At 51.7% G+C, this 27,735-nt stretch overlaps 2 protein-coding genes across 2 annotated transcripts in view; one reads left to right on the forward strand and one right to left on the reverse strand.

Annotated features, from left to right (window-relative positions):
• The window catches only part of THAP4 (THAP domain containing 4), a 49,686-nt gene extending 30,914 nt beyond the window's left edge, over positions 1–18,772 (forward strand). Inside the window, exons 3-6 of the mRNA XM_012661946.1 lie at positions 1,843–2,002; positions 3,629–3,738; positions 4,403–4,506; positions 18,450–18,772. Coding sequence (XP_012517400.1) covers positions 1,843–2,002; positions 3,629–3,738; positions 4,403–4,506; positions 18,450–18,569 — 494 coding nt within the window. The 3' untranslated portion in view covers positions 18,570–18,772. The remainder of the gene's footprint in view (positions 1–1,842; positions 2,003–3,628; positions 3,739–4,402; positions 4,507–18,449) is intronic.
• A 6,954-nt stretch (positions 18,773–25,726) lies between these two features.
• Positions 25,727–27,735, reverse strand: part of BOK (BCL2-related ovarian killer) — an 11,080-nt gene continuing 9,071 nt past the window's right edge. The window contains exon 5 of the mRNA XM_012661940.1: positions 25,727–26,855. Within this exon, the coding sequence (XP_012517394.1) occupies positions 26,730–26,855 (126 nt within the window). The 3' untranslated portion in view covers positions 25,727–26,729. The remainder of the gene's footprint in view (positions 26,856–27,735) is intronic.

Below are 27,735 nucleotides of genomic sequence, written 5' to 3' on the forward strand. Positions count from 1 at the left end.
AGCCTGGCAGGCAGAGGGGGTCCAACTCCTGGGCCTCCACACACTGCCCTCACGTGGGCCCTGAATCTGCTGGGCCAGGCTACGTGCGTGGCCCTCCTCAGCGCGCGGTGGTCCTCAGACTTGGTCTCCTCCACCTCCGGGCCCTTTGCCTGCCTTTCTTCCTGGATGTTCTTTTCCCAGACTGCTTACAAGTTATAGGATCATGTGGTTTCAGAGGCTGAGATGGTTCTAGGAGCTCCTATCCCCCTCGGTATGTCTTCTCTTCACTCCAGGCTGGAGGAAACATTTGCAGTCCTGATGTGGAAGCAGGTCTCTTTGCTTTCTTTCTTTTTTTTTTTTTGAGACAGAATCTCACTCTGTTGCCTGGGCTATAGTGCTGTGGCGTCAGCCTAGCTCACAGCAACCTCAAACTCCTGGGCTTAAGCAATCCTCCTGCCTCAGTCTCCCAAGTAGCTGGGACTACAGGCATGCGCCACCATGCCTCGCTAATTTTTTCTATATTTTTAGTTGTCCAGCTAATTTCTTTCTATTTTTAGTGGAGATAGGGTCTCACTGTTGCTCAGGTTGGTCTCGAACTCCTGAGCTCAAACGATCCGCCCACGTCGGCCTCCCAGAGTGCTAGGATTACAGGTGTGAGCCACCACGCCCAGCCAGTTCTCTTTGCTTTCACAGTGTCGGTTTGCTAAATCAAACATACCATTCAGGGCCAGGCACTGCGGTTCCTACCTGTAATTCCAGCACTGTGGGAGGCCGAGGTGGGAAGATCATTGGAGACCAGCCTGAGCAAGAGCGAGACCCCATCTCTACAAAAAATAGAAAAATTAGCCCGGCGTGAGGGTGGCACCTACCGTCCCAGCTACTTGGGAGGCCGAGACAGGAGGATCACTTGAGCCCAGGAGTTTGAAGCTGCTGTGAGCTATAGTCACACCATTGCACCCCAGCCCAGGTCACAAAGCAAGACTCCAACAAAATACAAAAAGTACAGCTCAGTAGATTAGGCTCATGCACAGGCAGTGGGCGTGTACTTCTCTCCACTTCTGCTATTCCTTAGTATCTTTTTTTATTCTTTCGATTAAAGTTTTTATTCTTTCGATTAAAGCACCTAGACTTGAGGTATAAGAAGGTATGTGGGAAGCAGGTTGTGGCCAGAAGAGTTTCCACCTCCTTTTACCTGCCCTTGAGGGCGCTGTGCAGTGGGGCTTTCCCATGGTCCCACCCGGTGGCTCCTTCTCCAGAACGTGGATAGAGCAGCACCCACTTCATGCAGCTGGCGTGAGGGTCGCGTGAGCTAATCCTGTACCCTCCTCGGGAGCACCCAGGCCCGCGCTGTCATCCTTCACCCTCGGTGGGATGAGAGAGCCGGGCCGGCGGGTGACTGTCTCCAGGGGCCCACTGGGCCCTGCACAGGCTGCTGTGCTGCCCAGGTCCCTGCTCCCAGAGTCTGGGTCAGCAGTCCCCAGGCACATCCGCCCACCCTGTGTGCTGTCCACATTTCACCTGCCGGGAGACCCTCTGTCCCCTTTTCATTTTCTCCCTCTACCTCCTTATGGTCATCGCTAAGTCCCTGTGCCAGGGCACTGACTGGCTATGTGCGCTGCTCCCAGGCCCTGTTGGAGGGCCAGGCCTTCCTGGCTCTCTGTAGGAACTGCAGAGGCTTCCGGAGAGGGACCTTGCAGTATGACACTCACTGGTGCTTGGCCTTTTTCTGCCCTTCTCGACTGGTCCCACAGGCTTACCAGTCACCACGGAAAGCATGCTCTGGAATGGGCCGTGTGTTTCCACGCGAAGCTCAGCGAGGCACGTTGGGAGGAGGCCGCTGACTGTCTCGTCCTTTGTCCTCAGAGCCTCCCAAGATGAACCCGGTGGTGGAGCCGCTGTCCTGGATGCTGGGCACCTGGCTGTCGGACCCACCAGGAGCCGGAACCTTCCCAACACTGCAGCCCTTCCAGTACCTGGAGGAGGTGCACATCTCCCACGTGGGCCAGCCCATGCTGAACTTTTCGTAAGTCCTTGTCCCCCACCCCCAGGTCTCTGAAAATAATTCCAGACTGATCAAAGACCAATGCCAGGTGAGAAGGTGCAAAGGAACTTGCGGATCTATTTCAGAAAGGCACGCTCTTCCTTGCCTGAGCCTGGCCACTGAGACGTAGTTGGTGAAAATGGTACCATCTGTGCCAGGGCAGGTTCCTCCTGGGGGACTGAGGAGGTGGCTTCTGTTTTTGAAGATGTTAGGCTGACCACAAAGTTACAGCTTTATTAATCCAAGCGTAAAAATAAGTGTATGCACTTAATTCTTGATGAAAATTAATCACCCTAGTATCCTGAAAATAAGAGAGCATGGCTTTCTTTTACACTTACCCTGAGCTATTTGAGGTCTTAAGGAAGCCACTAGTGCTGTGGTTCTCAGATCCTTAGCAAACGTCCTTGGAGGTCCCCGTCTCCCCCCACCGCACCCCACCCCACGCAGCGGGGAAATAGTGCTGCTTTTAAGGTGGCAGCAGCGTGGGGTATCTGAAGTGGAGGGCCCCCCGGGACGGGGGAAGTGCTTGGGATAGCTTTATTTTTTAATTACACACTTTAAAAGTTTAAACAGTAAAGAAGTATATAAAATAAAAAGCAAAACTCTTCCTTCCCCAATCCCCACTGTACAATTCTATGTTAAGAATCTTTCTAGATTGACATGGCCCTATTTGTATAATGCCTAGCAATTTCAGAAAGATGTAGAAGACCTCATTATTTTTTAAAAGTGTTTCCTCATACCTTTTTGTATTATTCTTGACTGAATGCATGAGGGCAAAGCAATGTCTCTGCGCGTAAACCTAAAGGGAGAAACTGGACAGTGCAGAATAACCCAGAGCAGTATAAAGCCGTCTTTTTAAAACCATGGATTATGACCCGTTAGAGGATCAGAAAGTCAATTTTGTGACTCGAGTTAAAAGAAGAATTAAAGGATAGGGTAGAAAAGATATCTTGATAAATGTAATGGCTTACGTGTTTGCGTGTATGCTAGGTTATGCTGCAGAGTTCCTTTTGGGGGGTTAGAAGCCAGCATGTGCCACTTACGTAAGGTGTAGCACCAGCACTAACCTGCCGGAAGTTTGTCTCTAAGAATGGTAGGCACAGATTCCCAAAGCAATGCAGGATGCCCGTGAAATTGGTAAGTGAGTTAGCCTTTAAGTTGTGGGTTTGTGCTGTCAGTTCAAGATGCGGGTATCTCCTACTAGCCTTCGTGAATCTGCACTGGCAGTGAAGGTTGGTAAGAAATTATACCTGTTCTGTTTGTTACCATATGCATTAATTGGACTCTTACCAAGAACATAGCTCAAGAGGAAAGTCGCATTAGAGTGGGGTTTTACTGTCATTGTCTCTAGCGTTTACAGAGTGCTTAGGACCAGGGGGAAAGGGTATACCCCGAGATTATGAAGGAAAAGTTTCTGTCTTCAAGAGTTGATGGTCAGCCGGAAGGACAGACACTGCCAAAATGAGTGGGCAAGTGTAAGGGTCTGGCAGGCGGAAGCTGCGGGCCTCAAGCGCAGGGTGGACGGTCCTGGCCCAGCTGCGCCCCTGCCCCTGGCAGTCACGTCCAGTGGGCAGGTGCCCTGGCCCCATGTCCCTACTTCCCACCCAGGTTCAACTCCTTCCACCCGGACACACGCAAACCCATGCACAGAGAGTGTGGCTTCATCCGCCTCGAGCCTGACACCAACAAGGTGGCCTTCGTCAGCGCCCAGAACACAGGTGAGGCCCGGGGTGTGCAGGGGCGGGGGAGTGGCAGCAGGGAGGGGCCTTCTGCACCCTAAGTAGGTCGGCTTGGGTGACCTCTCAGGTGTGTCCCTCCTTGTGCCACGTGCTGGTCGGCTCAGTGGGGACGCTGGGGACCGGCTCCACAGCACCTCTGGGAGTGGTAGGTGAGGCCTGTCTGTGCCCCTGCAGGTGCCGCTGGGCAGGCTGTGGGTCGGTTTTCCCTGTGTGGGGTGGTGCTGAAGTGGTCATCAGCCACGTTCATTAGAAATGGCTCAGAAACAGCCTGTGACCTTGGCCCTGCCCACTCACCCAAACAGGCCTCGCTTCCTGGATGTCCACCCACCTTGTCTTCTAGGGGCTGGGGCCTCTGCTGGGGCTCCTCCCTGGGGCAGAGCTCCCCACACTGACGGGTGGGGTGGGAGGGCCGGGGTCCAGGGCAGCTATGGAGAGGGTGACCCTGTGTAGAGCACCTGCCTCCGTGCTGTAGGAAGTCGCATCTTCCCTCGATATCCACAAGATGAGGTACAGGTGGGAAGAATCATAGTAGCCGGGATGGCTGCAAAGGTCAGGTCTCCTGCACACTCATGGGCGGGAGAGGTGGTGACGGCTGCCTTGGCTGGAGCCTGCAGCTGGCTGAGGCGCCCACCCTTCCCTGCAGGCATCGTGGAAGTGGAGGAGGGCGAAGTCAACGGGCAGGAGCTGTGCATCGCGTCCCACTCCATCGCCAGGATCTCCTTTGCCAAGGAGCCCCACGTGGAGCAGGTGAGCCCACCGCCCGGCCGCCGCTCCCAACGCGGTTTCGTCTGCGTGCACGGTGGTCTTCCTGGACTGGCTTTTGCCTCACTTCCTCGTCTTGGAGGCCTGTCTTCCCTGTCTGGAGCTTGTACCCTTCTCACACCATCCGGGGCTGCCTGTGCCATGATTTAATTACCTGCTCCTTGGCTGGGGCAGTTAGGTTGTTTTCAGGTTATTGTTTTTCACAAACGTCCTTTTACGCTTGTGTTGTCCACTTACGCAGATATATCCATGTCTGTTGTGTGAATTTCTCACAGTTCAATTGCTGGATCAAAGGGGAGGTACGTTTTAAATTTCGATAGATATTGTTAAACTGCTTTTCGTGACAATTATATTCCCACCAGATATCGCGTGAGAGTCGCTGGTTCCCCACTCCTTATCCACATGGTGTATTTTCGGACTTTCTGATCCTTTAAAATCTGATACATAAAAGAGAGTTTCTCGTTCGTGTTTTGACTCTAGCTTAGGGGTGAGGGACTCATTCCGTGCCCAGTGGCCATTTGTCCTTCTTATTCTGTGTACTCGATCTTCAGTCTGTGCCTGTTTTTCTGTGGGTTGTCATTTTATTACGGATTTGTAGGAGCTTTTTATAGGCTGTGGGTTCATCTGTTTCCTGCTGCCTTTGTAACAAGCATCTCCCGGGTCTGTGGCATGGGTGTGGCGTGGGTGTGGCGGTCAGCCCAGCGGGTGCTGAGCTTTTCTATAGTCGCCTCTAAAGCGTTTCCTTCATAGTGTCCGGACTTGAGTTCTTGCTCAGGAAGGAGTTTCCTGATGATAAAAACAGTCTTCCCCTTTCCTGTGCTCTGACAGCTTTCCTTTTTACATTCGGACCTTTAATCTCCCTCAGATTTGTTTCTTGTGTGAGGCAGCGCGCGGTTCTAGCTTTTCCCAGGTCATGGATTCCACCAACCCCGCAGATTTGGGTGTCAGGCGTCCACGTAAACATAGGGTCGGTTTTTATTTTTTGTTGCTTGTCCACTTCTTCACCATAACACGTTTTTAACCGTCACGGGTTTACATTTTAACATTTGGAGGAGAGTTCCCCGTATTTTTTCCTCCAGATTTTCTTGGTTATTCTTACGCATTTTCTTTCTTTCTTTTTTTTTTTTGGAGCCAGGGTCCCACTCTGTTGCTCGGGCTACAGTGCAATGACATCATCACAGATCGCTGCAGCCTCTACCTCCTGGGCTCCCGCAATCCTCCTGCCTCAGCCTCCCAGAGTGCTAGGATTACAGCATTGTCTCTTCCAAATGAGCTTTCGAATGAGCTCCTGAAGGCCACAGAATTTATGTCAGGTCTCCATTGAATAGGTGAATGAAATTTGGGAATAACTGACATTTTTCCATGGGTAGCAACACACAGCAGCATGGCGGTACCCTGCAGTGATGGCAGGTCTCACTTCGTGTATTTCAGTAAAGCTTTTGTATCTCATTTTAATCATACAGGTCTTGCACACTTCATATTGGGGTGAAAAGTGCTTTAGTTTTTGCTGTTATATAAGTAGAATATTTTTTCCATTTCATCTTCAATTGACTACTGATAATTGTGGGGAAACTTAGGATTTCTGATGTTTGTGTTAACCTGGGCCACTCTGGTGAGTTGTGCACTCTGACAGCGGGATCTCCGGCCCAGCACAGATACAGCAGCTGCACCCTCACCCCCGACTCCAGTGGGAGTATTTCTGTTTCATCACTCACGAGATGCTCGCCGTAGGTTCCTCACTATAGATAAGAGTTTTTCAGTCAAGATTCAGCTTCTGGTATACCAGGAATCATATCCAGGAGTGGGTTTTGAATTTCGTCAAATGCTTTTGCAGCATCTTTGAGAGGAATCTGTGGTTTTTCCACTTGAAGCTGTTAATGCAGTAAATTACATTAATATCTTCTAAATGTTGGGTCATGTTTGCTTTTTGGGGATAACTCACACTTGTTATGATATATTAAATAATTTTTCTTAAATATCATTATCCCCTTTAGTATCAGAGTTATTCATAGACTGAGCTGAGAGCTTTTTAGCTTTTTCCGTTCGCTGACAAAATTCCCATGGGAATCATCTGTTACTGGTCGGCCTCCTGGGAAAGTGCCTGGCCCTTGCAGTTGAGGGGTGGTGGGACCCCGATTTCCACAGCGCTCCGACTCCCTCTGTGGCAGTTCATCTCTCCAGGTTTCCTACCTTGCTTCATCTGCAAATTCTGTTTCCTAGGAGGAGTGTCAGTTCCGTTAGATTTCAGAATTTTTGGAAGACGCGGTACGTTGTTTTCTCCATCTGCCATTCCACGTCACCTTTATCTAACTGACGTTTGTGTCTGTGTTTTCTCTTTTTCCTGGTCGTACTTGCCAAAGGTTACCTATTTTACTAGGAGTTTACTTGGATTTTGTTTATTTTTGCTAGAGAACTGCCTTTGGGTTTTATTAATTACACAAAAAAAACGCCTCCTCTTCCCACAGAAGGAGGGAGGAGGCGGGCGGGGGGTGGTGGGAGCCAGGTACAGAGCCACGCAGAAGGCTCTGTGCAGGGTAGCTCCTCCCGCCAAAGCGGACGCCGGAGAGTAGGTCTCCCTTGGGCTGATGTGGGCAGAGCCACAGATGGAGAAAGCGCACACAGGACGCAGAGAACTAGAGGCCAGGAGGAGAAGGGAGGAGATGGCCTGGCTCCCGGAGAGTCTGTCTGTCCTGCTGGGTTTGATCAGGGCTCAAGGGACGTGGCCCTGTCATTGCAGCATTTGGCGAATTTCTCGGGACTTTCTTTGAAGCCAAATACGAAGTCAGTGTTTCTAACCTTTCCAGTGAGTGTGGGGAAAACGTGTCTTTCCTGTTGGGCCCAGTCGTGCACAGCACAGACACTTCCATCAGCAACGGACCGCATGTGTGACAGCGATCCCATAAGATTCTGATGGAGCTGAAAAGTCCCTGTCACCTAGTGACTGTAGTCATAATGTCACAGCACAGTTGCTTTTTAAAAATGAACTTAGTGTGGCCTGAGTGCAGTGTCTGTAAAGGCTGCAGAGTGCACGGTCACGTCCCAGGCTTCACTCGCACTTGCCGCCCCTCACCCCCCGCGCAGCTTCAGTCCTGCGAGCTCCGCTCGTGGCAAGTGCCCTGTGCAGAGTGCGGTGCCGTCTTCATCACTCACTGCAGCTTCAAACTCCTGCCTCAGCCTCCCGAGTGGCTGGGACTGCAGATGCCACCACCACCCCCAGCTGATTTTTCTATTTTTAGTGGAGATGGGGTCTCGCTCTTGCTCAGGCTGGTCTCAAACTCCTGAGCTCAAGCCATCCTTCCTCCTCGGCCTCCCAGAGTGCTGGGATTACAGGCGTGAGCTGCTGTGCCCAGCCAACGTTTTTTATCTTTTAGACCGTATTTTAACTGTACCTTTTCTGTGTTTAGGTATGTTTAGATACACAGATACTTCGCATTGTGTGACAGCCGCCCACAGCATTCAGCATAGTAACGGGCTGTGCGGTCGTGCAGCCCAGGAGCAAGAGGCTGCACCACACAGCCCAGGTGCACAGTAGGCTGCCGGCTAAGTTTGTGTAAGTGCTTCTGTGGTGTTCACACGACGACAGAAATCTCCTAGCGGGGCATTTCTCAGAGCGTGTCCCTGTGTTTGAGCGACCCACGACTGCACATGTTTAAAATCAGACTTCCTGACCCTATTACTCAGGTTCTCTGTGGCCCTTTTTTCTCCTCAGTCTGTCAGTTTGGGAGATACTACACGGGCAGCAGTTCCCACCCATCTGACCTCCATTTCCTGCTCCTCAGAAGTAACCAGGTTCAACTCTCTTAATTGATTCTTTTAGTATTTCACTCCATGTTTATTAATAGCATGGGTTTATCGCTACATCTTCATGCTGCTGTCAGTCGGCTTCTCATGTGTCTGAGGGCGGTTTGGCTCCCTCAGTCCCCAGACCCCCGCTGGCTGTCCCTGCAGCCCTGCCCCGTTCTCGCCAGGGAGTCTGTGTGGCAAGTTTGTGGGTCCCTGTTACAGGTGATCACTCAGGTTCACAGCCGGGTCTCCGGGCTCTGCACTGGCTTTTCCTCTTCTGCACACCTTTGTGGAGTTAACCGTTGTCTTTTTTTGTTTGCTTAGTTTTTAGATGCTTACCCTTGGTTCAGCACCATGCTCCCTGCCAGTTTCTGACTCAGCTGAGCACGCTCAGACACACCTGACTTCAGCACCAGCCCATCCCGGGAAACCTCCCCCAGCACGTCCTGTCTGCTCTGGCTGGAGCTGCTGTCCTGGGGCTCCTCCCCACCCTCCTGCCTTCTCCCGGAGCCCCCGTCCTGTGCCTGCCATGTCCCCAAGGGTCCCTTTGTTTTCTAATCTCACTTTCTTTCTTTCTCCCATCTCTTGGTCTTTTTGCTGTATTTTCTGGAAGATTTCCTCATTGTTGTTTTCCAACATCATATTGGATTTTTTATTTTTGCTGTTAAACTTTTAATTTCTGTGAGCTCCCTTTGTCTGCTGTGTCCTTTGTCTTGGCATCCTCGTTTCTGTAACACTTTCTCTCTCCTATCTGAGGATGTTCATGCTAGGGGTTTCTTTCCTTCTTCTCCATATCCTCCGTTCCTTCCAAGTTGCTTTTTTATATTATGCGCGTTTGCTTTGATTTCCACATTTCATCTTACAGGCTTTCTTTAGATGCACGGCATGTCCAGAATCCCTAAGTCCACCCTCAGCCAGGTTCACTGGAAGAACTCACCCGGGACTGATTGTCACAGAGAAAGGACGTGAAACACAGTCAGCGCAGGGAAAGGCGCCTGGGGTAGGGTCCTCCCCAGCAGCCAGTGAGGACGGTGAAATGCTGCCAGGCAGGGAGCCCTTAGAAACTCAGCGCCCAGGGCCATCGTAAGGACTGGTCGTGCTGCACGCTGGTGCGTGTGAACGTTCAGGCTCCAGGAGGGAAGCAGGCGCTCAGCATGAACCACAGTTTGCACCAACCGTTAGGCGAAGGGGACCCCAGATCCGTTAGGGTGGGGAGAACTCTCTGAAATCCCAGTTGCTAGCAGTCAGCCCAGGGCCACCCTCCCCAGCAGGCCTTTCGAGGGCACAGTTGGCCTGCTTTGCTTGTAGCCTCTTCTGTCCGTGTGAGGATCCCCACATGTGGGAGGGAAGCGAACCTCTCGTGAGTCTCTTTCAACCTTTGCACTGTGGCCTGCAAAGAAGGAGGCTCCGTTCTACTGTCAGAAGGGGCACCTGGCTGCCAGGGCAGGGCTGGGCATCTCATCGGTGCATGTTGCCCTGCACCCTCTCTGTGCCTGCTGTTGGCATCCAGGCCATCAGAGTGCCAGGGACCCTCTGCCGAGGGAGGGAGGTGCAGCCACCTCGTTACAGAGCTGGAGACGGGCTGTGGGAGTGGCTGCCGCTGCCCTGTTTGTGTCCCATGATATTTACTGTGCGTGCATCTGTCACTCAGCACATCTCATATGTTTTTAATGGCTTTTTACAGATATTATTCACATACTGTGCAAACCATTCATTTAAAGCATATAAATGGCACTGGGCACAATGACTCACACCTGTAATCCCAGCCCTCTGGGAGGCCAAAGCGGGAGCATTGCTTGAGGCCAGGAGTTCAAGACCAGCCTGAGCAAGAGCAAGACCCCATTTCTAATAAAAATGGAAAAATTAGGCTGGGCGTGGTGGCTCACGCCTGTAATCCTAGCACTCTGGGAGGCCGAGGCGGGCGGATTGTTTGAGCTCAGGAGTTCGAAACCAGCCTGAGCAAGAGCGAGACCCCGTCTCTACTAAAAATAGAAAGAAATTAATCAGATAACTAAAAATATATAGAAGAAATGAGCCGGGCATGGTGGCGCATGCCTGTAGTCCCAGCTACTCGGGAGGCTAAGACAGAAGGATTGCTTGAGCCCAGGAGTTTGAGGTTGCTGTGAGCTAGGACGCCACAGCACTCTGGCCCGGGCAACACAGTGAGACTCTGTCTCAAAAAAAAAAAAAAAAAAAATTAGCTGGGTGTGGCGGTGCACACCTATAGTCCTAGCTACTTGGAGACTGAGGCAGGAGGAGTGTTCAAGCCCAGGAATTTGAGGTTGCTGTGAGCTATGATGATGCCACTACACTCTAGCTGGGGTGACAGAGCAAGACTCTGTCTCAAAAAATAAAGTATATAAATGGCCAGATGCTGTGGCTCATACCTATAATCCCAGCACTTTGGGAGGCCAAGGCAGAAGGATCACCCGGAAGTTTGAGGTTGCAGTGAGCCATGAAGCTATGATTATGCCACTACACTCTAGCCCAGGCAATAGCGTGAGACCCTGACTCAAAAAAAAAAAAGGCAATGATAAAGTGTACAATTCTGTGGTTTTTAGTATATTTAGAGTTGTACATATGTCACCCCGATCAATTTTAAAACATTTTTCATACCCCAAAAAGAAACCTGGTACCCTCTAGCTATCATCCCCCAGCTCCGTCTCCCTAACCCCTGGCAGCCACTGATCCACTCCCTGTCTGTGGATTTGCCAGTTCTGGACGTTCCGTAATTGGGGCCATATCAGATGTGCTCTTTTGTGGCTAGCTTCTTTTCGTTACTGTGTTTCCAAGGTTCAAAGTTGGAGCGTGAATCCTGCCTGCCTGCTTGCCTTTTTACGGCCAAATAAAAAGATGCATTGTATTTTGTTTGTCCCTCATCACTGATGGACGAATTGCTTGTCACTGCTTGTTGGCTGTAAGAACAGTACCTAACAGCCTCTTAAACACATTTTCAAGCAAACTTCTTGTTTTTTAGCTTTCAGTCACGGCCATTCCTGAGCTGTCGGAGGGCGAGGGGCGTGAAGCCGTCAGCAGTTGCCCCTGCTGCCTCGAGGTTCTGCCTTCTGAATCGGTTCCCGGGGCTTTGTCGTCCTCTGCCCTCTTTTGTCCTGTGGATTTATGCCGTGGAAGAAAACATTCCTTTGCTGCCGTTTTAGCGGAGCTGGGGGTGAGGAGGACAAGTGCAGGTGTCGTGCTGCTGTCTTTCCTGGAGTCCCCCCTGCTCCAGAGCTCCAGGATGGGTTGTTGGGTGAGCAAGGATGTGTCTTGTTGGCTTGGTTGTTAGGGTGCTGCAGCCTCTGCTGACTGCCGTTTGGGGGGTTTCTGGTCTTGGGTTGTCAGGGGCAACGCTGCAGTCGGTGGCCTCAGATACAGTGTCTGCACATGAGTGTGCAGGCACCTGATTTTCCCTGCTCGTTCTGGAACAGTGTGGGCTGGAGCCTTGCGTAAAGGTCAGGGTGGGCGGGGGGAGGGAGGCCTTCCCTTAGCTGCTCCAAGGTATCCCGGGCACTGAGGCGCGTCTTTGCTGTCTGTGTGGGCGCGTGCTGGGCGTGGCCCGGCCTGTGGACCCCACAGGGTGGCGGTGTCTTTGTGAGCTGTGTGCCAAGCCCGGTTGAGCCTGTGAGTGACCAGAGGGTCCCTGGCCAGCCTGGCCCAGGGACAGCTTGTCTGTCCCTCCGATACAGTGACTGAGCAGCTGCTGCAGACCCCAGAGGAGACTGGACATTGGAACTGGGCCGTGTGACGAGGCCCTGTCTGTGCCACCTCAGTGCAGTTGTGCTGTCTGTGCCACCTCAGTGCAGTTCTGCTGTCTGTGCCTCGTGACTGCAGGAGCCCACGCGGTCTGAATCACGCGTGCCTTCCGGCAGCCCGAGATGAACAGTGCGGGCCGTCCCGTTTTACAGAGAGGTTAGAGCCTCCCCTCCTCACCCACGAACACTCGCTCACATCCTCGTGAGAGTGGCCCCTGGGCCCAGTCCAGCCTGGGCTGCTCCTGGTGGCCGGTGACAGAGTATCACCTGCTTCATCCTCCAGCAGGTGCTCGTTCAGGGCGTTTGACTGTTTCCTCCTGTGCGTTTTCTGACTGACACATAGGGGTCCATTATATATTTTAGATAAAGCATCCTGTTAGTTACATGTGTTGCAAATGGCTTTTTCAGACTGCGAGTATCTTGTCACTTACTAAAAATTGTTTTTGAGGAACAGAAGTTCTTTTTTTTTTTAACTAAGACAATCAGAAGTGCAGGTGTTCTTAATTGTGTGTGGTTCAGCTGGTCAGTCTTTTCCTCTGTGGATTTGTTTTTCATGTGTCTTAGTTAAGCAGTCTTTCCCTACTAGCAGCTCAAAAAATACGTATGCTACATTTTTTTTGGAAGCTTTACACTTCAACCTAAAACCTGTCCTTTAGGTCTTCGATCCACCTGGGATTGAGTTTGTGCGTGGTGCGAGGTGGTCACTTTCTTCTTTTCCGCATGAGTGACCAGCGGCCCTGCCTGCCCCGTTCGCCCGCAGGCTCCCCTGCCCTCCGTCTTCCACCAGGGCCTGCCTCTGCCTGCCTCTGTGGTTCCGAGGGGTCTGTTCGTCAGTCCTGTGCCAGCGCTGCACTGTCTAATTACCGTGGCTTAATAGAATTTTTTTTTTTCCGAGACAAAGTCTTGCTCTCTCGCCCTGGCTGGAGTGCCGTGGCATCATCATAGCTCACTGCAGCCTCCAGCTCCTGGGCTTAAGCGATCCTCCTGCCTCAGCCTCTCAGAGTGCTAGGATTACAGGTGTAAGCCACTGTGCCCAGCCAATTTTTTTTACTTTTTAAAAATGGATTCTATTGAGGTATAATTTATATACGATAAATGTATACACTTCAGGTGTATGGTTTGCTCCATTTGGACAAGTGTATATAGCCTTGTAACACCACCCCAGTCACGGCAGAACAATTTCATCACCCCCAGAAGAGTCCCTGTGCTCCTCAGACAACCCCTGCAGACTTCTACACTGCCACCACGGCCAGTTCCCGTGTTCTACGACTTGTCATCGTGGAGCCACAGGACACACACTCGTCTCTGTCAGGTTTCTGTCACTCAACAGAAACCTGGGTGCTTCAGAGATCCATTCATGCTGCGCTTGTATCAGCGTTGGGTTGTTGCTGGGTGACACTCCGCTAAGTGAACGTGTCACAGTTTGGTTTACCCATCTCTGTTGACGGACACTGTCACCCCCCAGTTCTGGGCTACAAAGGAACCTGCTGTTTGCATCTGTGTACAAGTCCTTGTGTGGACACATTTTCCTTCCCCATGCGAGCCCTGGGGTTGGGATTGCTGAGCTGCATGGAAGCACAGTCTCTTCCCAGGGAGGCCACGCCGCTTACGCCCCAGCCACGGCGTGCGAGTGCCACTTGTGCCACGCCCTCGCCTTTGCGCTTTGGCGTCCCAGAGGCTGTGAGGTGGCAGCTGGCGGTGGTGTTAATCTGCGTTTTCCTGACGCATGGTGCTGCTCATGTTGCATTGTGCTTACTGCCACCTGTATTTCTTGTTTTGTGAGGTGAGCATTCAAATCTTTGCCCGTTTTTTCAGCATGTTTTTTGTGTTATTACTGAATTGTGAGAGTTATGTATTCTGGATATAAATCCGTCCTCAGGTTATGCATTGAGACTATATTCCCAGCCTACGGCTTGCCTGTTTGTTTCTTAAGTAGTGCCTTTTGCAGAACAAAAACGGTTTAGTCCTATTATCTATTTTTTCTATATAGTTAGTGCTTTTTGTGTCCTGTCTTAAAACTTTTTGCCTAGCCCAGGCTGCATTTTCACAGGCATTTTCTTCAAGAATTTTTATAGTTTTGCTTTTTACCTTAACATCTGTGATATTTGCAATTACTGTTTTTGTATGATGTGAAGTAGTGGTCAAGTTTTTAATTTTTTTTTCATACAGGTAGTTCATTGTTCAGCACCATTTGTTGGAAAGACTACCCTCAACTCATTGAAATATGTGTCTGCTTTTGTCAAAAATTAACTCACTTTATTTATTTATTCATTCGTTCCTTTATTGATTGATTGGAGACAGGGTGGGTCTGGCTCTGTTGCCGGGCATGAGGGCAGTGGCATGATCACGGCTCACTGCAGCCTCAAAACTCCTGGGCTCAAGGCACCCTCCTCCCTCAGCCTCCCGAGTAGCTGGGGCTACAGGCACCACCACCACACCCAGCTAATTTTTCTGTGTTTTGTAGAGATGGGATCTCTTTATGTTGCTCAGGCTGGTCTCGAACTCCTGACCTCAAGTGATCCTCACACCTCGACCTCCCAGAGTGATAGGATTGCAGGCGTGAGCCACTGGCCTAAAGTGTGTGTGGATCTTTTTCCGGACTCTCCACTCTGCCCCACGTGCTCTGTGTCTGCCTTTGTACCACACTGGCTTGTCACCGTAGCTTTATGTGAGGTAGCAGATGTTGTCCAAACTCTCTTTTTTCTTTTTCCAGAATTTTGTTTTCCTTTTCTCTTTTTTTCTTCTTTTTTTCCCAAAATTTTTTTAGCTACTCTAGGACCCTTTGCATTTCCATATGAATTTTATAATCAGCTTGTCAATTTCTAAAAGAAAAAAATGTGATTCGTAGATTAATTTGGGAAGAAGTACCATCTTAAGCAAACTGAGTCCTCCAATCCAGTACCACGGTAAATTTCCATCTGTTAGGTCTCTCTCATCCTAAGTTTTTTTTGTAGTTTTTAAAGTATTGGTCTTACACATATTTTGTTAAATTTATTCCTAAGTATTTTGTGGTTTTAGATGCAATTACAAATGATTTTTTAAATTTTCCGATTATTTGTTGGTACCATATAGAAATACAATGAACTGTTGTATATTGATCTTATATCATGTGACCTTGTTGAATTCACATATTTTGGTAGCTTCTTTACAGATTCCCTTAGATTCTCTGCATTTTCTGCTATTGCTGAGGGTGTTACTTCTTCCTTTCTAATCTTGATGCCTTTTATTTCTTTTCCTGCCTTGCTTTACTGGATGGGACCAGCAGTGCAATACTGAGTGTGTGGGGAGAGCAGACACCCGCTCTCCACCCCGGGGGGGGCAGTCAGTCTCCCACCACCGCTGTGTGGATGCCCTTTGTCAAATGGTGTCTGCTAGTTTAAAAATATCATAAATGGGTAATTCTCCTTTATTCTTCTACCACGATGAATTTCAGTGACTGGTTTTCACATGTTGAACCAACTGTGCTTTCTTGGGATAAACCCCACTTGATCATAATGAGTTACCTTTCTTTATATATTACAGATTTACATATGACTAATAAGTGTTAGAAGATTTTTGTGTCATATTATTTCTTTTATTCTAATTATTCTGGATTTAATTTCCTCTCCTTTTTTGTCTTCTTAAAACAAATTTACGGCCAGGCGCGGTGGCTCACGTCTGTAATCCTAGCACTCTGGGAGGCCGAGGCGGGCAGATTGTTTGAGCTCAAGAGTTCGAAACCAGCCTGAGCAAGAGCGAGACCCCGTCTCTAGTAAAAATAGAAAGAAATTAATCAGACAACTAAAAATATATAGAAAAAAAAAATTAGACGGGCATGGTGGTGCATGCCTGTAATCCCAGCTACTCGGGAGGCTGAGGCAGAAGGATCACTTGAGCCCAGGAGTTTGAGGTTGCTGTGAGCTAGGCTGATGCCACGGCACTCACTCTAGCCCGGGGAAAAGAGTGAGACTCTGTCTGAAAAAAAAAAAAAAGTAGAAATTTACATCAGTGACTTTTTTAACCCATTTTTCTTTTGTGCTACACCATTTGCAGCTATAAATGTGCCTCTAAGTCTTGCCTTAGCACAAATACTAACATAATAAGCCGTGCTTTTATTATCTTCTAGCTCAAAATTTTTTCATTTCTCTAGTTATTCTTTTGTCTCTGAACAGGATTATTTAGAGGTGTGTTGCTTATTTTCCAAATATTTGAGAATTTCGTACATCTTCTATTGCTACTGATTTCTAATTCAATTTTATTAGGCCCAGAAAACATATTCTCTGAGATTTTAGTCTGTTAGAAATGTTGCAGACTTATATTATGCCCTGATGTATGATCTAACTTGGTGAATATTTCATGCACACTTGAAACAAACGTATTTAATAGTATTCAGTAGTCGCTATGGTGATAAAAGTCCCGTCTGCGAGCCAGAGACCGTGGGGTGCTGGTGGCTGGCGGGGTTCAAGTCTGAAGGCTTCGGCGCCAGGCTGCTGGTGTGAGTCCTGGTGTCAACGCTGGGAGCCTGGGGTCGTCCGGAGTAGCAGAGGAAGAGTGTGTCCCAGCCGCAGCAGAAGGATGGACACACACTCCCTTCTCCATTTGTTCCCTCCGACCCCATCAGGGCAGGTGCTGCCTGCACACACTGAGGGCAGATCTGCCCCCCAGTCCACTCGGACTCACGCCGGTTGCCTCGGAAACACTCTCACGCACACACCAAGAACTAATGCTTTGCCAGGTTTCTAGGTATTCCTGATGCAGTCAGGTTGACACCTAAGGTTGACCGTCACACCCACTCCCACCACGGGCTGCTTTCAAATTCCTACTGATTCTCAGCCAAGGTTTTGCTATGATACAGTTTCAATGTGTGGCTTGATATCTTTGGTCAGTCCCAGAAAATTGGCCATGATCTCTCACATGCTGCTTGCGCTCCATTCTCCTTCCTCTCTTCTGGGCCTCCGATCCCGCGGGAGTTAGAACCTCACAGTTTGCAGGCTACCGATCATGTCTTCATCTGTGTCTGATCTGCTATTTATAGTTCATTGCTGGGGGCTTCAGTTATAGAATTTCTATTTTATTCTTTTTGAAAGATTCTAGTTCTCTGCTGAAATTCTCTGTACTGTCTTCTGACAACTCCAGTATTGGCACCCCCGCCAAGGTGGGGGGATCTGTTTCACTTCCTGTTTTTTCTTTTGGTCTTATCTCCTAGTAAGCTAAGTAGTTTTGGTTTTTTTTTCTTTTTTTCTCTTGGATTCTAGACATTATGTTTGAAAAATTATAGAGATGATTTGAGGTTTTGTTTGATGTTATCTCCCAGGAAACAGCAGTTCTTGTGCTTCTGATTGTCAGTCCAGGAGGGGCAGATTGTTAGAGACTGGCTAGAAACTGGACTTCCCAGTGTTTCTGGTTCACCCTCACTCCCGGGGCACAGCCCTTCGGGGGTCCCACAGGAAAGCCTGGGTGTTTTCCAGGGCCTCTCCTTCTATACAGGCACCGAATTCCAGCTTTTGTCACCCCTGCCCCATGGGTCTGAGCAAGCCTTGCTCAGCGTCCAGCCTCTTGGACACCGCCCCTGGAACCCCACGACCTCTGGGCAGCACAAGCCTTGTGGCAAACAGTTGCTCCAAACTGGGTCTCACCTCTTCACTCCCTTCTCTCTGGGACATTAATCCTTGCTGCCTTGTTGGTGCTCTGATACCTTTAAATAGACTTTTTACATCTGGGCTTCTCTCTGCAAGAGGGTAGGTCGGTTACAAAGTCGTTGGCTGAGGCCAGAAGCAGAACACCTCCCTCACCCACGTTCTGGGTCCCCTCCCCACACACACCTGGGACCCTGGAGAGAGGGTGCCCATTGCAGAGTTGTCTCTCGACAGGGGACACACTTCACACTTTCTGTCAGCAAGCGTTCCAGGCATGTAGGATTGTCTCATTCACGACGTAATTGCTACAGGCTTGTAGTCTTCTTGGAAGCAGCCACTGTGCTGTGTTCTGATGGACTGGAAGTCCCGAAGGTGCTGTTGCTGAGATTTCCAAGCACACGTTTGACGTCAGTTCCAGTTGCAGAGTGAGATGGGAGGGGACGGGGAGGAGGGCATCGAGAGCTCAACCTTAATCTGATCAGGTGTGTATGTTGTAGAGACCAGAAAAGCAGACAGGCTTCTAAGTAAACCGAGATGAGGCCAATTCACGTGTTCACCTTCTGGTCTTCTGGAAGCAGCTGAGGGGCTTGGGGCCAGGGGCCAGACACCTTGATCCTGATACCCCGCGTGGCCCTGGGCTGTGGTCCATCATCTGCCAGCAGCGACACTGCCTGGCTCACAGGCCTGTGACGAGTGCTTGGCACCTGGCGGGTGCTCAGGCATTTGTTGAATCTTTTGAAGGTAAAACTAAGGCGTTGTGTTTTATTCTCCTGCTCAGATTACCCGAAAATTCAGGCTGAATTCTGAAGGCAAACTTGAACAGACAGTCTCCATGGCAACCACTACACAGCCAATGACTCCGCATCTTCATGTCACCTACAAGAAGGTGACCCCGTAACCTAGAGTAGAGCTTCTGGAGCCCTCAGGAAGGGGCCCGGCTACCGTGCGCGACGGGCGGCTCCTCGGCAGACAGTCGCTGCGGCAGAAGTGGGCGTGGCCGTGAGCCTCTGCTGGTTGGAGAGTGTTGTCCGGATGTTCCTGTATGGCATAGAAAACCAAATAAAAGGCCTTTATTTTTATGGCTGAGGATTTTGGATATTATCACTTGTGTAAAGTGTATATTTTTTTCATCTGCTGCTGATTATTTGTTTTCCAAAGTCTTTCCCATAAGAAATTAAGGAGGAATGGTTCTTTCTTTATTTCTCTCTCTCTCCATGCAGTTTTGAAAAGACCTAAAGTATTTGTAAATCTTCAAAAGAGTAGTCAACAATAAGTTGAAGACACAAGATAGCGGATTGCAGTTACTTTTCATCACCTTTAAAGAGTTAAGAGTCTCAGGACCCCCATGTCCCTGCAGACAAGGGACGTTCCCAAGAAGAGAGGTTAGTTGTGATTTTAACATTATTATGTAAGTTGTATTTGATAACTCCGTGGTGAATAGTCCTTTTGTTTCTGTGGGTTTTTTCCCTGTGGAAGTTTCCAAACGTGCACTCCACCTTGTCCCATCACCCAGCGGCAGGACACACCAGCACTTTCCCACACCCGTCTCTTCTGTTCCTCTCCCGCTTTTCCTGCTGGAGTGTTTGTAAGCAAATTCCAGACATAATGTCATTTGCCCCTCAATGCTTTGGTATGCATCCCAAAACAAAAGGTTTTTCTTTTTCTTAACACATCACTGTATCAGAAGCTTCGCCAGGTACATAGAGACGTGGTTTGTTACACAGATGTTGGGAAGCAGAGAGTTAAAAGAGATAGTGCTCGAGCGTGGGGGTTAACGCCTGCGGTAGCAGCTACAGCACTGCCTCCAGGGCTTGGCGACAGAGTATTACCAGGGTGGGGTTGCTGGTACCTCAGAGCTCAGGGGAGAGTTCAGGCTGGTGCTTGGCCCTTGTGGGAGGGGCACGGTCAGCGCACAAGGGCCCGGGCTGGTGCCCCGGGGGCCAAGGGCACCTGGAGGCTGGTATCTGAGCCATCTCTGCTGCCAGAATGATGCTGAAAGCACCTGGGAGTTCGTGTCCCCTCCCCTGCATCTCCCTGCTCCTGCCTGCAGGCCTGTCAGAGGGAGTCTGGGGGCAGCGCCAGGGCAGAGCACAGGAGGTGGGGCTTGGAGCCGAGAGACCAGAAGTGAGTGACTGCCATGGCCACGGCACCGTTTGACAAACTTGGGAAGAATCCGTGATGTTCTCTGACACCAGCCCGTCTCCACGTTTTCTTCACACAGCTGGTTTATCGAAGCGTCACTTGCTCTGGGTTTGGTTGTGATGTCTTGTAGGATCCTTTTGATCCTAAAAGTCCCCCTGTGCCTCTCCTGTGCCCCTGACTTGCTGGTGAAGCTGGTCACTTGGCCTAGAGGTGTCCCCAGCCTGGATTCAACTGCCACCCCTTGTCATGTTTACCGTGGTCCTCTGTCCCTCTCTCCCCGTGGTCTGGAAGTTGCATGTGAAGCCCTGGTTGGAAACACTCCCTGAGAGGTGCTCAGTTCTTCCTGCCGCGGCCGTCGGAGCCTCGTGCCTGGCAGTCTTGCTTTCTTGGTGCTGGATTAATGGGCTTGGATAGCGACGGCCCGGCCCCTTCACCACCGGTGTCCTACCAACCTGTCACCCAGAGGTCTCGCACGTTGTGACCCTTGCCTGAGCCCGCACCTCTGCCAGGGCTGCAGAACGCTTGTCTTCTAGCGCTTCAGACACTGCCGTGTTCAGTGGCCGGAGCTCGCTCAGAAGAACTTCCATTTATCTGTTAGGCAGTTTGGTTACACTCATGCACATTCCTACCAGAAAGCCCGCGTGAACGCTAATTTCTTCTCTTTAATCATCAATTTTTAGAGTAAGAATGTCCTGGCAACCCCCGTGACGTCCAAAGGATTGAGAATTCCACACCACCTCACCCTCTTCCTCCTGCTCCTGTTACGAACTTAACGCTTTCACGTATACAGTCGTCCCTCAGTATCCGTGGGGCGTTGGTTCCAGGAACCCCTCGGATACCAAAATCCACAGGTGCTGAAGTGCCTGATAAAAAGTGGTGTAGTGATTGCCTGTAACCTACACACGTCCCCCCATGTACTTCCTGTAGACGGGGTCTTGCTGTGTTGCCAGGGCTGGACTCACTCCTGGGCCGAAGCCATCCTTCCGCCTCAGCCTCCTGAGTAGCTGGAACTGCAGGCCTCCCCGCATTCTCCACATCATCTCTATATCATTTAGAATACCTAATACAAGTGCTATGTAAATAGTTGTCATGCTGTATTTTCGTATTTGTATTTTTTATTGTTGTATTGTTATTTTTTATTTTTCAACTGTGTTCAGTTCATGGTTGGTTGAATCCACAGGTGCAGAACCTGTGGGTGCAGGGCAGCGGTATTCGATGTGCTGTAACTAAGTGCTGGCCTTTCCTTTGGCGGACAGGAGGAGCTCAGGGTATCCCCACAGCCCTTCCGTCCAGGAGCCTGGGATGGGCCCCTTGCTCCGGGCCACGACCACCGACACCCCTGCCCTGGGCGGGAGCTCCCCACTTCTCCAGAGCCTGCCTCTCTTTAGCGGGGAGTGGGAATAGAGACCACAGACCAGGTGCCGACGTGCTCATCACGGCGGGGCTGCTCTACTTACAGGCCTTCCCATGGACAAAAACCAGAATATTGTTTTTGTCTTTTTTATCTGTTTGTTTGAGACAGAGTCTCATTCTGTTGCCGGAATAGAGTGCCGTGGCGTCAGCCTAGCTCACAGCAACTCAAACTCCTGGGCTCAAGCGATCCTTCTGCCTCAGCCTCCCAAGTAGCTGGGACTACAGACATGCGCCACCATGCCCGGCTAATTTTTTCTATATAGATTTTTAGTTGTCCAAATAATTTCTTTCTATTTTTAGTAGAGACGGGGTCTCGCTCTTGCTCAGGCTGGTCCCGAACTCCTGACCTTGAGCGATCCACCCGCCTCAGCCTCCCAGAGTACTAGGATTACAGGCGTGAGCCACCGCGCCCGGCCCAGAATATTGTTTTTAAATTTTTCTCATTTATTTTCACTGAACCATGTGAGGTTGTATTGCAGAGATCATGATTCTTCACCCCTAACTACTTTAGCATAGGATATACACATTTTTTTAGAGAAAAAAATGAGTTCATACTAATGTTTTCCGTTCAAATTTTAAGATCATAAGTTTTTTAATTTATATTTTCTTATTTTTACTCTTAAGCTGAAAAATCTTGGTTCATTACAACATTAACATTATTTGGTTTATCTACAAGATAAAATAATAGCTATAACAAAATGATAGTTATTAACAATGGCTACTGATTGAAGTTTGATTTTTTAGCTATTATTTTTATATGTTTTCCACTGAAGATACGAAGTTACAATATATGTGATGTGGTTTGGATGTTTGTCCCCTGCCGATCTCATGTGGAAATGTGACCCCAGTGTAGGATGTGTGCCGGTGGGAGGTGTTGGGGTCATGGGCTGGGTCCCTCACGCATGGCTTGGTGACCTCCGGAGAAAATGAGCTCATGCAAGCTGGTTGCTTAAAGGAGCCGTCCCTTTTCCCCAAGGAGCTGGGCATTCGCAGCCCACGGTGCCGTATGAGGCCCCACGGGCAATGGAGTCTGGTATCGAATTGGACTGGGGCAGAAATGGGGTCTTGGTGTAGGTTTGGTTTACATTTCTCTTACTTTTTATCATTTTCTTCTTGATTTTTGGAACTCATAAGGTCTTTCAAATTAGGAATATTAATCCTCATATCCCTCATTTTAAGTTACGATTTTTTATTGGGGTAAAATACACATAAAAGTCAAAATTTTTACCATCTTAAAGTTTGCAGTTTAGTGGCATTTATTTATTTATCTATTTATTTTTAGAGATAGGGTCTTACTGTGTTGTCCAGGCTGGAGTGCGGTGGTGCAATCACAGCTCACTGTAACCTCGAACTCCTGGGCTCAAGTGATCCTCCTGCTTCAGCCTCCCAAGTAGCTGAGACTACAGGCGTGAGCCATCATGCCCAGCTAATTTTTAAAAACTTTTTTCAGAGATGGGTCTCACTATGTTGCCCAGGCTGGTCTGGAACTCCTGAGCTCAAGCGATCCTCCCACCTCAGCCTCCCAAAGTGCTGGGACTACAGGTGTGAGCCACCACGCCTGGCTGCATTTAGGACATTTATGATGTTGTACAACAGCCCCCTCTGTCTACTTTCAACACCCCAGAAAGAAATTCTGGACCCAGTAACCCCATTTCCCCTACCCCCAGCCCCTGGCACCCACTCCTCTGCTTTGTATCTTAAATTACCAACATTTCTGAAAACAGTCAATGTTACAAACATTTTTTTCCAGTGTGTATTTTGTCTCTTACTGTTACTGGGTTTTAAATCATATTTAGGCAGATTTTGCCCACTCCCTAGTTACAAAGGGATTCACTAATTTTTTCTAGTATTTGTTTCTTTTACGTTCAGCCTTTGATCCATTTGGGATCTGCCTTAGTGTGTGATGTGAAGTACGGACTCAGTTCAGTCTTTTCCTGGTGGTGAACAGTCGTCTCAGCGTTTACCAACAAGCCACCTCTTCCTTGCTGGTGTGGGACCCCCTTATCGCAGCCTAACTTTCTGGGCACGGAGCTATTTGTGGGCTCCCTGTGTCCTGGGCGTGTTTGTCTGCCTCTGTCCCGGCACTGCCCGGTGCGGCTGCGGAGGCCCAGGAGGTGGCTCGGGGCTGGCAGGACTGGTTTCTCCCCCCGTCTGTCTTTCAGGGTTTTCCTGGCCATGCTTTGCATTCTCGAGCGCACACGCGCTCTCCCTCCCCCGCTCTCTTTTATGTGAACTTTATAATTAGCTTATTTAGATCCAGGGGGGAAAGCATCCTGGTATTTTTATAAGGATTACATGAAATTTATCGATTTGCTGTGGAAAGGTGTCTTGTTTATGAAATGGTTTTCTTACCCAGAACATGGTATTCTGTTTGTCTTAGTCTGTGTTCTGTGGCTATAACTGAACACCACAGGCTGGATAAAGAAAGAAAGTTGTTCCTTGCAGCTCCGGAGGCTGGGGCTGCACGGTGCAGGGGCCGTCTCTGCGGAGGGCTTCTTGCTGGAGGGGACTCTGCAGAGCCCGGCAGTGCAGGGGCCCTGGAGACCCAGCTGCCGGTCACCACCCCCTCCCTTTGACCGAATCCACTCTGCGGGCAGATCCCCCATGACCCCGACACCTCCCCAGGGTCCCACCTCAACACCACTGTATTGGGGACCCAGTTTCCAACACATGAACTTTCGGGGGACACATTGGTGTCGTTAAGGTATATTTAAGTTTTCCTCATACGAGGTTACATTTCTTTAGGGATTTTCTCTTTGTTGCTGCTGGAAACAGTCTTCCAAATGAACGCACAAAGACCACTGATCTCCATGTGGACTAAGGGTTAAGTCCTGCTGCTTCTCTGAGTTCCCTTAGTGTTTGCAGCTGCTCACCTGTGCTAGCAACGTGCCAAAGGGTTTGAGGGACGCAGCCTGTCCAGGTGAGGTGGCTCCTGCTCCCCCCACCCTCCTACTGTCTTGTTCCCTCCCATCTGCGCTACCCACTGGGTGGTCCCGCCCTGAGCCAGATTTCACGGGGAGATCCCCCTGGGACCCCCTCTGTGTTTTCCCGGCTGGGGTCCTTGGCAGGAGCAGGCAGGAGGCAGCGGGCCTGCAGGTGGGCGATGAGGGAGGCAGGAAGGGGGCCTCAGGTACCTTGTGCACAAAAACCTTGTCCTCTGGGGCTCTAGCTTCATCAGGAGACTGGACAGGAGGGCAAGGCTAGAAGACCTCAGCGCAACCCTGTGTTGTACAGAAGGGGAAACTGAGACTGAGGGGCCGTGTGGCCCGAGCTGGAGGTGGACGGGCTTTGGGAGGAGCGTGTCCCTGCATCAGGAAGCAGGAAGCTGGGGCCAGCCCAGGACCCCCAGCGCTGTGGCAAGGCTGGCCCAGAGAGAGAGACGGACACATGGGGGCAAGGGGAGAAGGTCGAGGATGGCTGGACAGACGGGGGACCGTGGAGAACTGGGCTGCGGAGCCACCTGGCATTTGTTCCCGGTGCAGGAGAGCGTGCGTGTGCCCCCACGGGGTGTCTGTGTGCATGCGTGAACTCTCTGGCACGGCACGCGGTAGTGGAAGACGGCCTCCCTCAGGGGGTTGGGATAATCCCACCTGGAGATTTCAGAAACACCCACACTTCACGTTTCATAGTCCTGGCCTTGGCCACCATCGTCTGGAGGAAGGCTGCGCAAAGCCTTGTCCTGCCAGCCCTGCCCTCGGGGCCCCACCCTGAAGGGGCAGATGTGCAGAGCTGAGGGCAGTGGCCATGGGAGGGGCTGGAGCTCACTTTCCGCATCACCTGTGAGCAAACAGCTCGGCAGACCTGTATTCCTGCGCGTGGGCCTGGCGCTCCCCACCAGCAACCTCCTTGCCGAGGGTCAGGGGAGGCTTGGGCTGCTGGCATCAGGGTTAGATCTTGAGAGGTGATGAGGGTGGCCTGGGGGGAGGAAGAGGTGGGAAGAGGGCTGCAGAGGGGTGCTGTAGGGTCTTCTTACACACCCCACCCCGGCTGTCACGACTCTCCCGCCCCAGCCAACGCCCTCCATGACCTGGGAGTTGAACTTGCGCTAAACTCCAGCCACTCACAGGGCAAGACTCCGGGTTTGACGTTCAGCAGTCGCAACCCTGCAGCCAAAGGAGCTGAGTCTCAGGGCAGACAGAGCAACTTTGCGGTTGTCCGAGTGGCGCTGGAGCCAGGACTCTGAGTCCCTGAGCTCACCCTCCTTTCCCACGTCAGTGCAGGCGGAACAGCCGGGCCATGCGCTACACCCGTTGTCTGACTGCAGAGCTGAGTCACCCGGAGCCCCCTGGCGCTGCCGCTCTCTGTGCTGCGTCACCGTGGATGCCGCCGTGCCCCTCCCACTGCTGGACACGGGCAGTGGTGCCTGTGCGGCCAACCCGACCAGAGACCCGCCACCTCCACTCTCCCGCCCCACCCGCCACCCAGCTATTCTCACGCAAACCCTCCACACCTTTTCCAGTTTACAGCTAGATGCTATTGAACACAGTGAGAGACGCTGTCTGAAATGAAAACGAGTTTATTTCCAGCCTCTGCCCTCCAGCGGGACCTGAGAGCCCTGAGACTGGGTATGGCTTCCCGCAGGGCCCTCCGCTGTCCTGGCACGTGGGCTCGGATGGGCCGTTTGGGGCGGGCAGGCTGCCAGGCCAGGGCCAAGCCACGTGCCTACCGAGGAAGGGCTGCTGCCCACTCGGCCCGTGCACATCTCGCCGCACTGGCTGGCTGGGGGCCCGGGAAGGACGCCTTGTGTGTGCCTGGACTGGGGAACCGTAGGCGCCAAGGGGAGGCTGGGGGTGGCTCGGAGCCTCCGGTGCTCCCTGGGGGGATGGGCTTCCTCGGTGTGAGTCCTTAGGGGACCCTGACAGGTCCCTGTGTGTCGTGTGAGGATGGGCACGAGGCAGGCCACAGGGGTCACCCCCACCCTCCATCTCACTCGCGCAGACTTGTTCTCCTCTGCAGGGTTCCGCATTTGTTGGTCAGGTGCGCCAGCCGGAGCCCAAGCCCTGGTCCCCGCCATACAAGGGCCTGCCACAGGCAGGGGACACACTCTCCTTCTGGAGATGGATCACGCAACCAGCACCTGAGCCTTCTGCTCCCTTTACGGGGTCAGGAAGTCCCGTGGCTTCTCCAGCTTGGGCCAGACCAGAGTCACCTTCAGACTGGACGTGCAGGGCCCGTGAAGACTCACGTCCTGAGACAGCCCCGCTCCTGGGAGGGGACCCCAGGGCATCAAGTGGGAGCGTGTGTTCCTTCGGGGCCTGGGAGTTGACCCTGGCTCTCTTGTCCCGGAACAAAGGGAAGACACGGGGGTTCCAGGAGAAGGGTGCGAGGGAAGGGCCGTAGGCTGGTTCCGGGGAGCCCGTACCCACGCACCCTCCCGGAGGGCCTGGGTCTGTGGGGATGGGGCTCAGGCGGGGCTCCAGGGGCCAGCAGGCTCCCAGCCCGGGTGCTGAGGGCCCCCGCGTTGGGCCGGGCAGGCCAGGCTGCGGCCACTGCCGGTGGCAGCTCATCTTTCTGGCAGCAGCATGAAGAAGGCAGCCCTCAGGAAGCGGCAGGCGCCGCAGAGCGCAGCCACCAGCCAGTGGGAGCGGAGGCCAGGCTCCGTGCTGACCACGCACTTGAGGACGTCAGTCTGGAGGGAGAGGGCGGTTGGAGCGCACAGCCAGGCCACCCACCCCGCGCCGCGCAGCCAACAGCAGCCGAACAGCGCGAGGAAACACGCAGCTGTTGAGGGAAGGCCCCGGTCCGTGCCCTGTGCCAGGACCCCACAAACACCCCGGACCAGCGTGCCGGTGCCCCTCAGCCTCCTGCCTGCGGCCCCACAGGGGCCCCAACACCCCCCAACTGCCAGGGAAGGACGATCCAGCTTAGTGGCTCCCTTGGACAAGAGCAGGAACTGAGTTTTCCAGAAGCCTGAGGAGCCCTGGGTATCTGAAGTCCCTTCTGGAAGAAGGAATGAACATCCACTCCTGACTGTATTTCTTTCTATGCCTGCTAAGAAGTGAAGTCTTTGCCGCTGGCCTGGACCACGGCCACGGCGTCCATCGCCACGTGCGTCCCACTGGCTGCCCGAGTGTCTGGCCATGCCAGGCTCCACGGGGAGAAGGGCAGGGGACCGACCTGGGCTCCGCGCTGAGGGATGCCCGTAGCCACATCCTGGGACCACCGTCCCCCACCCTTAGTCCAGCGAGGTGAGACTGCAGCCCCCACAGCCTGCTTGACCTTGACCTCACGAGGCCTCGCGCCAAAGCCCAGCAGAGGGGATTGGGCTTTGTCACCGGCCCCAGCTACTCCAGTTCACACACCCTTGCCCACCCCCACTTTACAGGGGAGAACCACTCAGGCCCCCGTGGGGGGAGCCAGCCCTCCATGCCCAGGGCCCAGCAGCGCCTGTGGCTCGGCCAGGCAGGTGGGTGGTCGGGTGCGTGCAGACAGCAGAAGGGTTTCACCCTGACACCCACCCCTCCGAGCCCCACAGCACCTGCCCTGCACTCAGGTGCTCACCCATCCAC

This window comes from Propithecus coquereli, unplaced genomic scaffold (assembly GCF_000956105.1).
Source record: "Propithecus coquereli isolate 6110/MARCELLA unplaced genomic scaffold, Pcoq_1.0 Scaffold743, whole genome shotgun sequence".
NCBI classification, from domain to species: domain Eukaryota; kingdom Metazoa; phylum Chordata; class Mammalia; order Primates; family Indriidae; genus Propithecus; species Propithecus coquereli.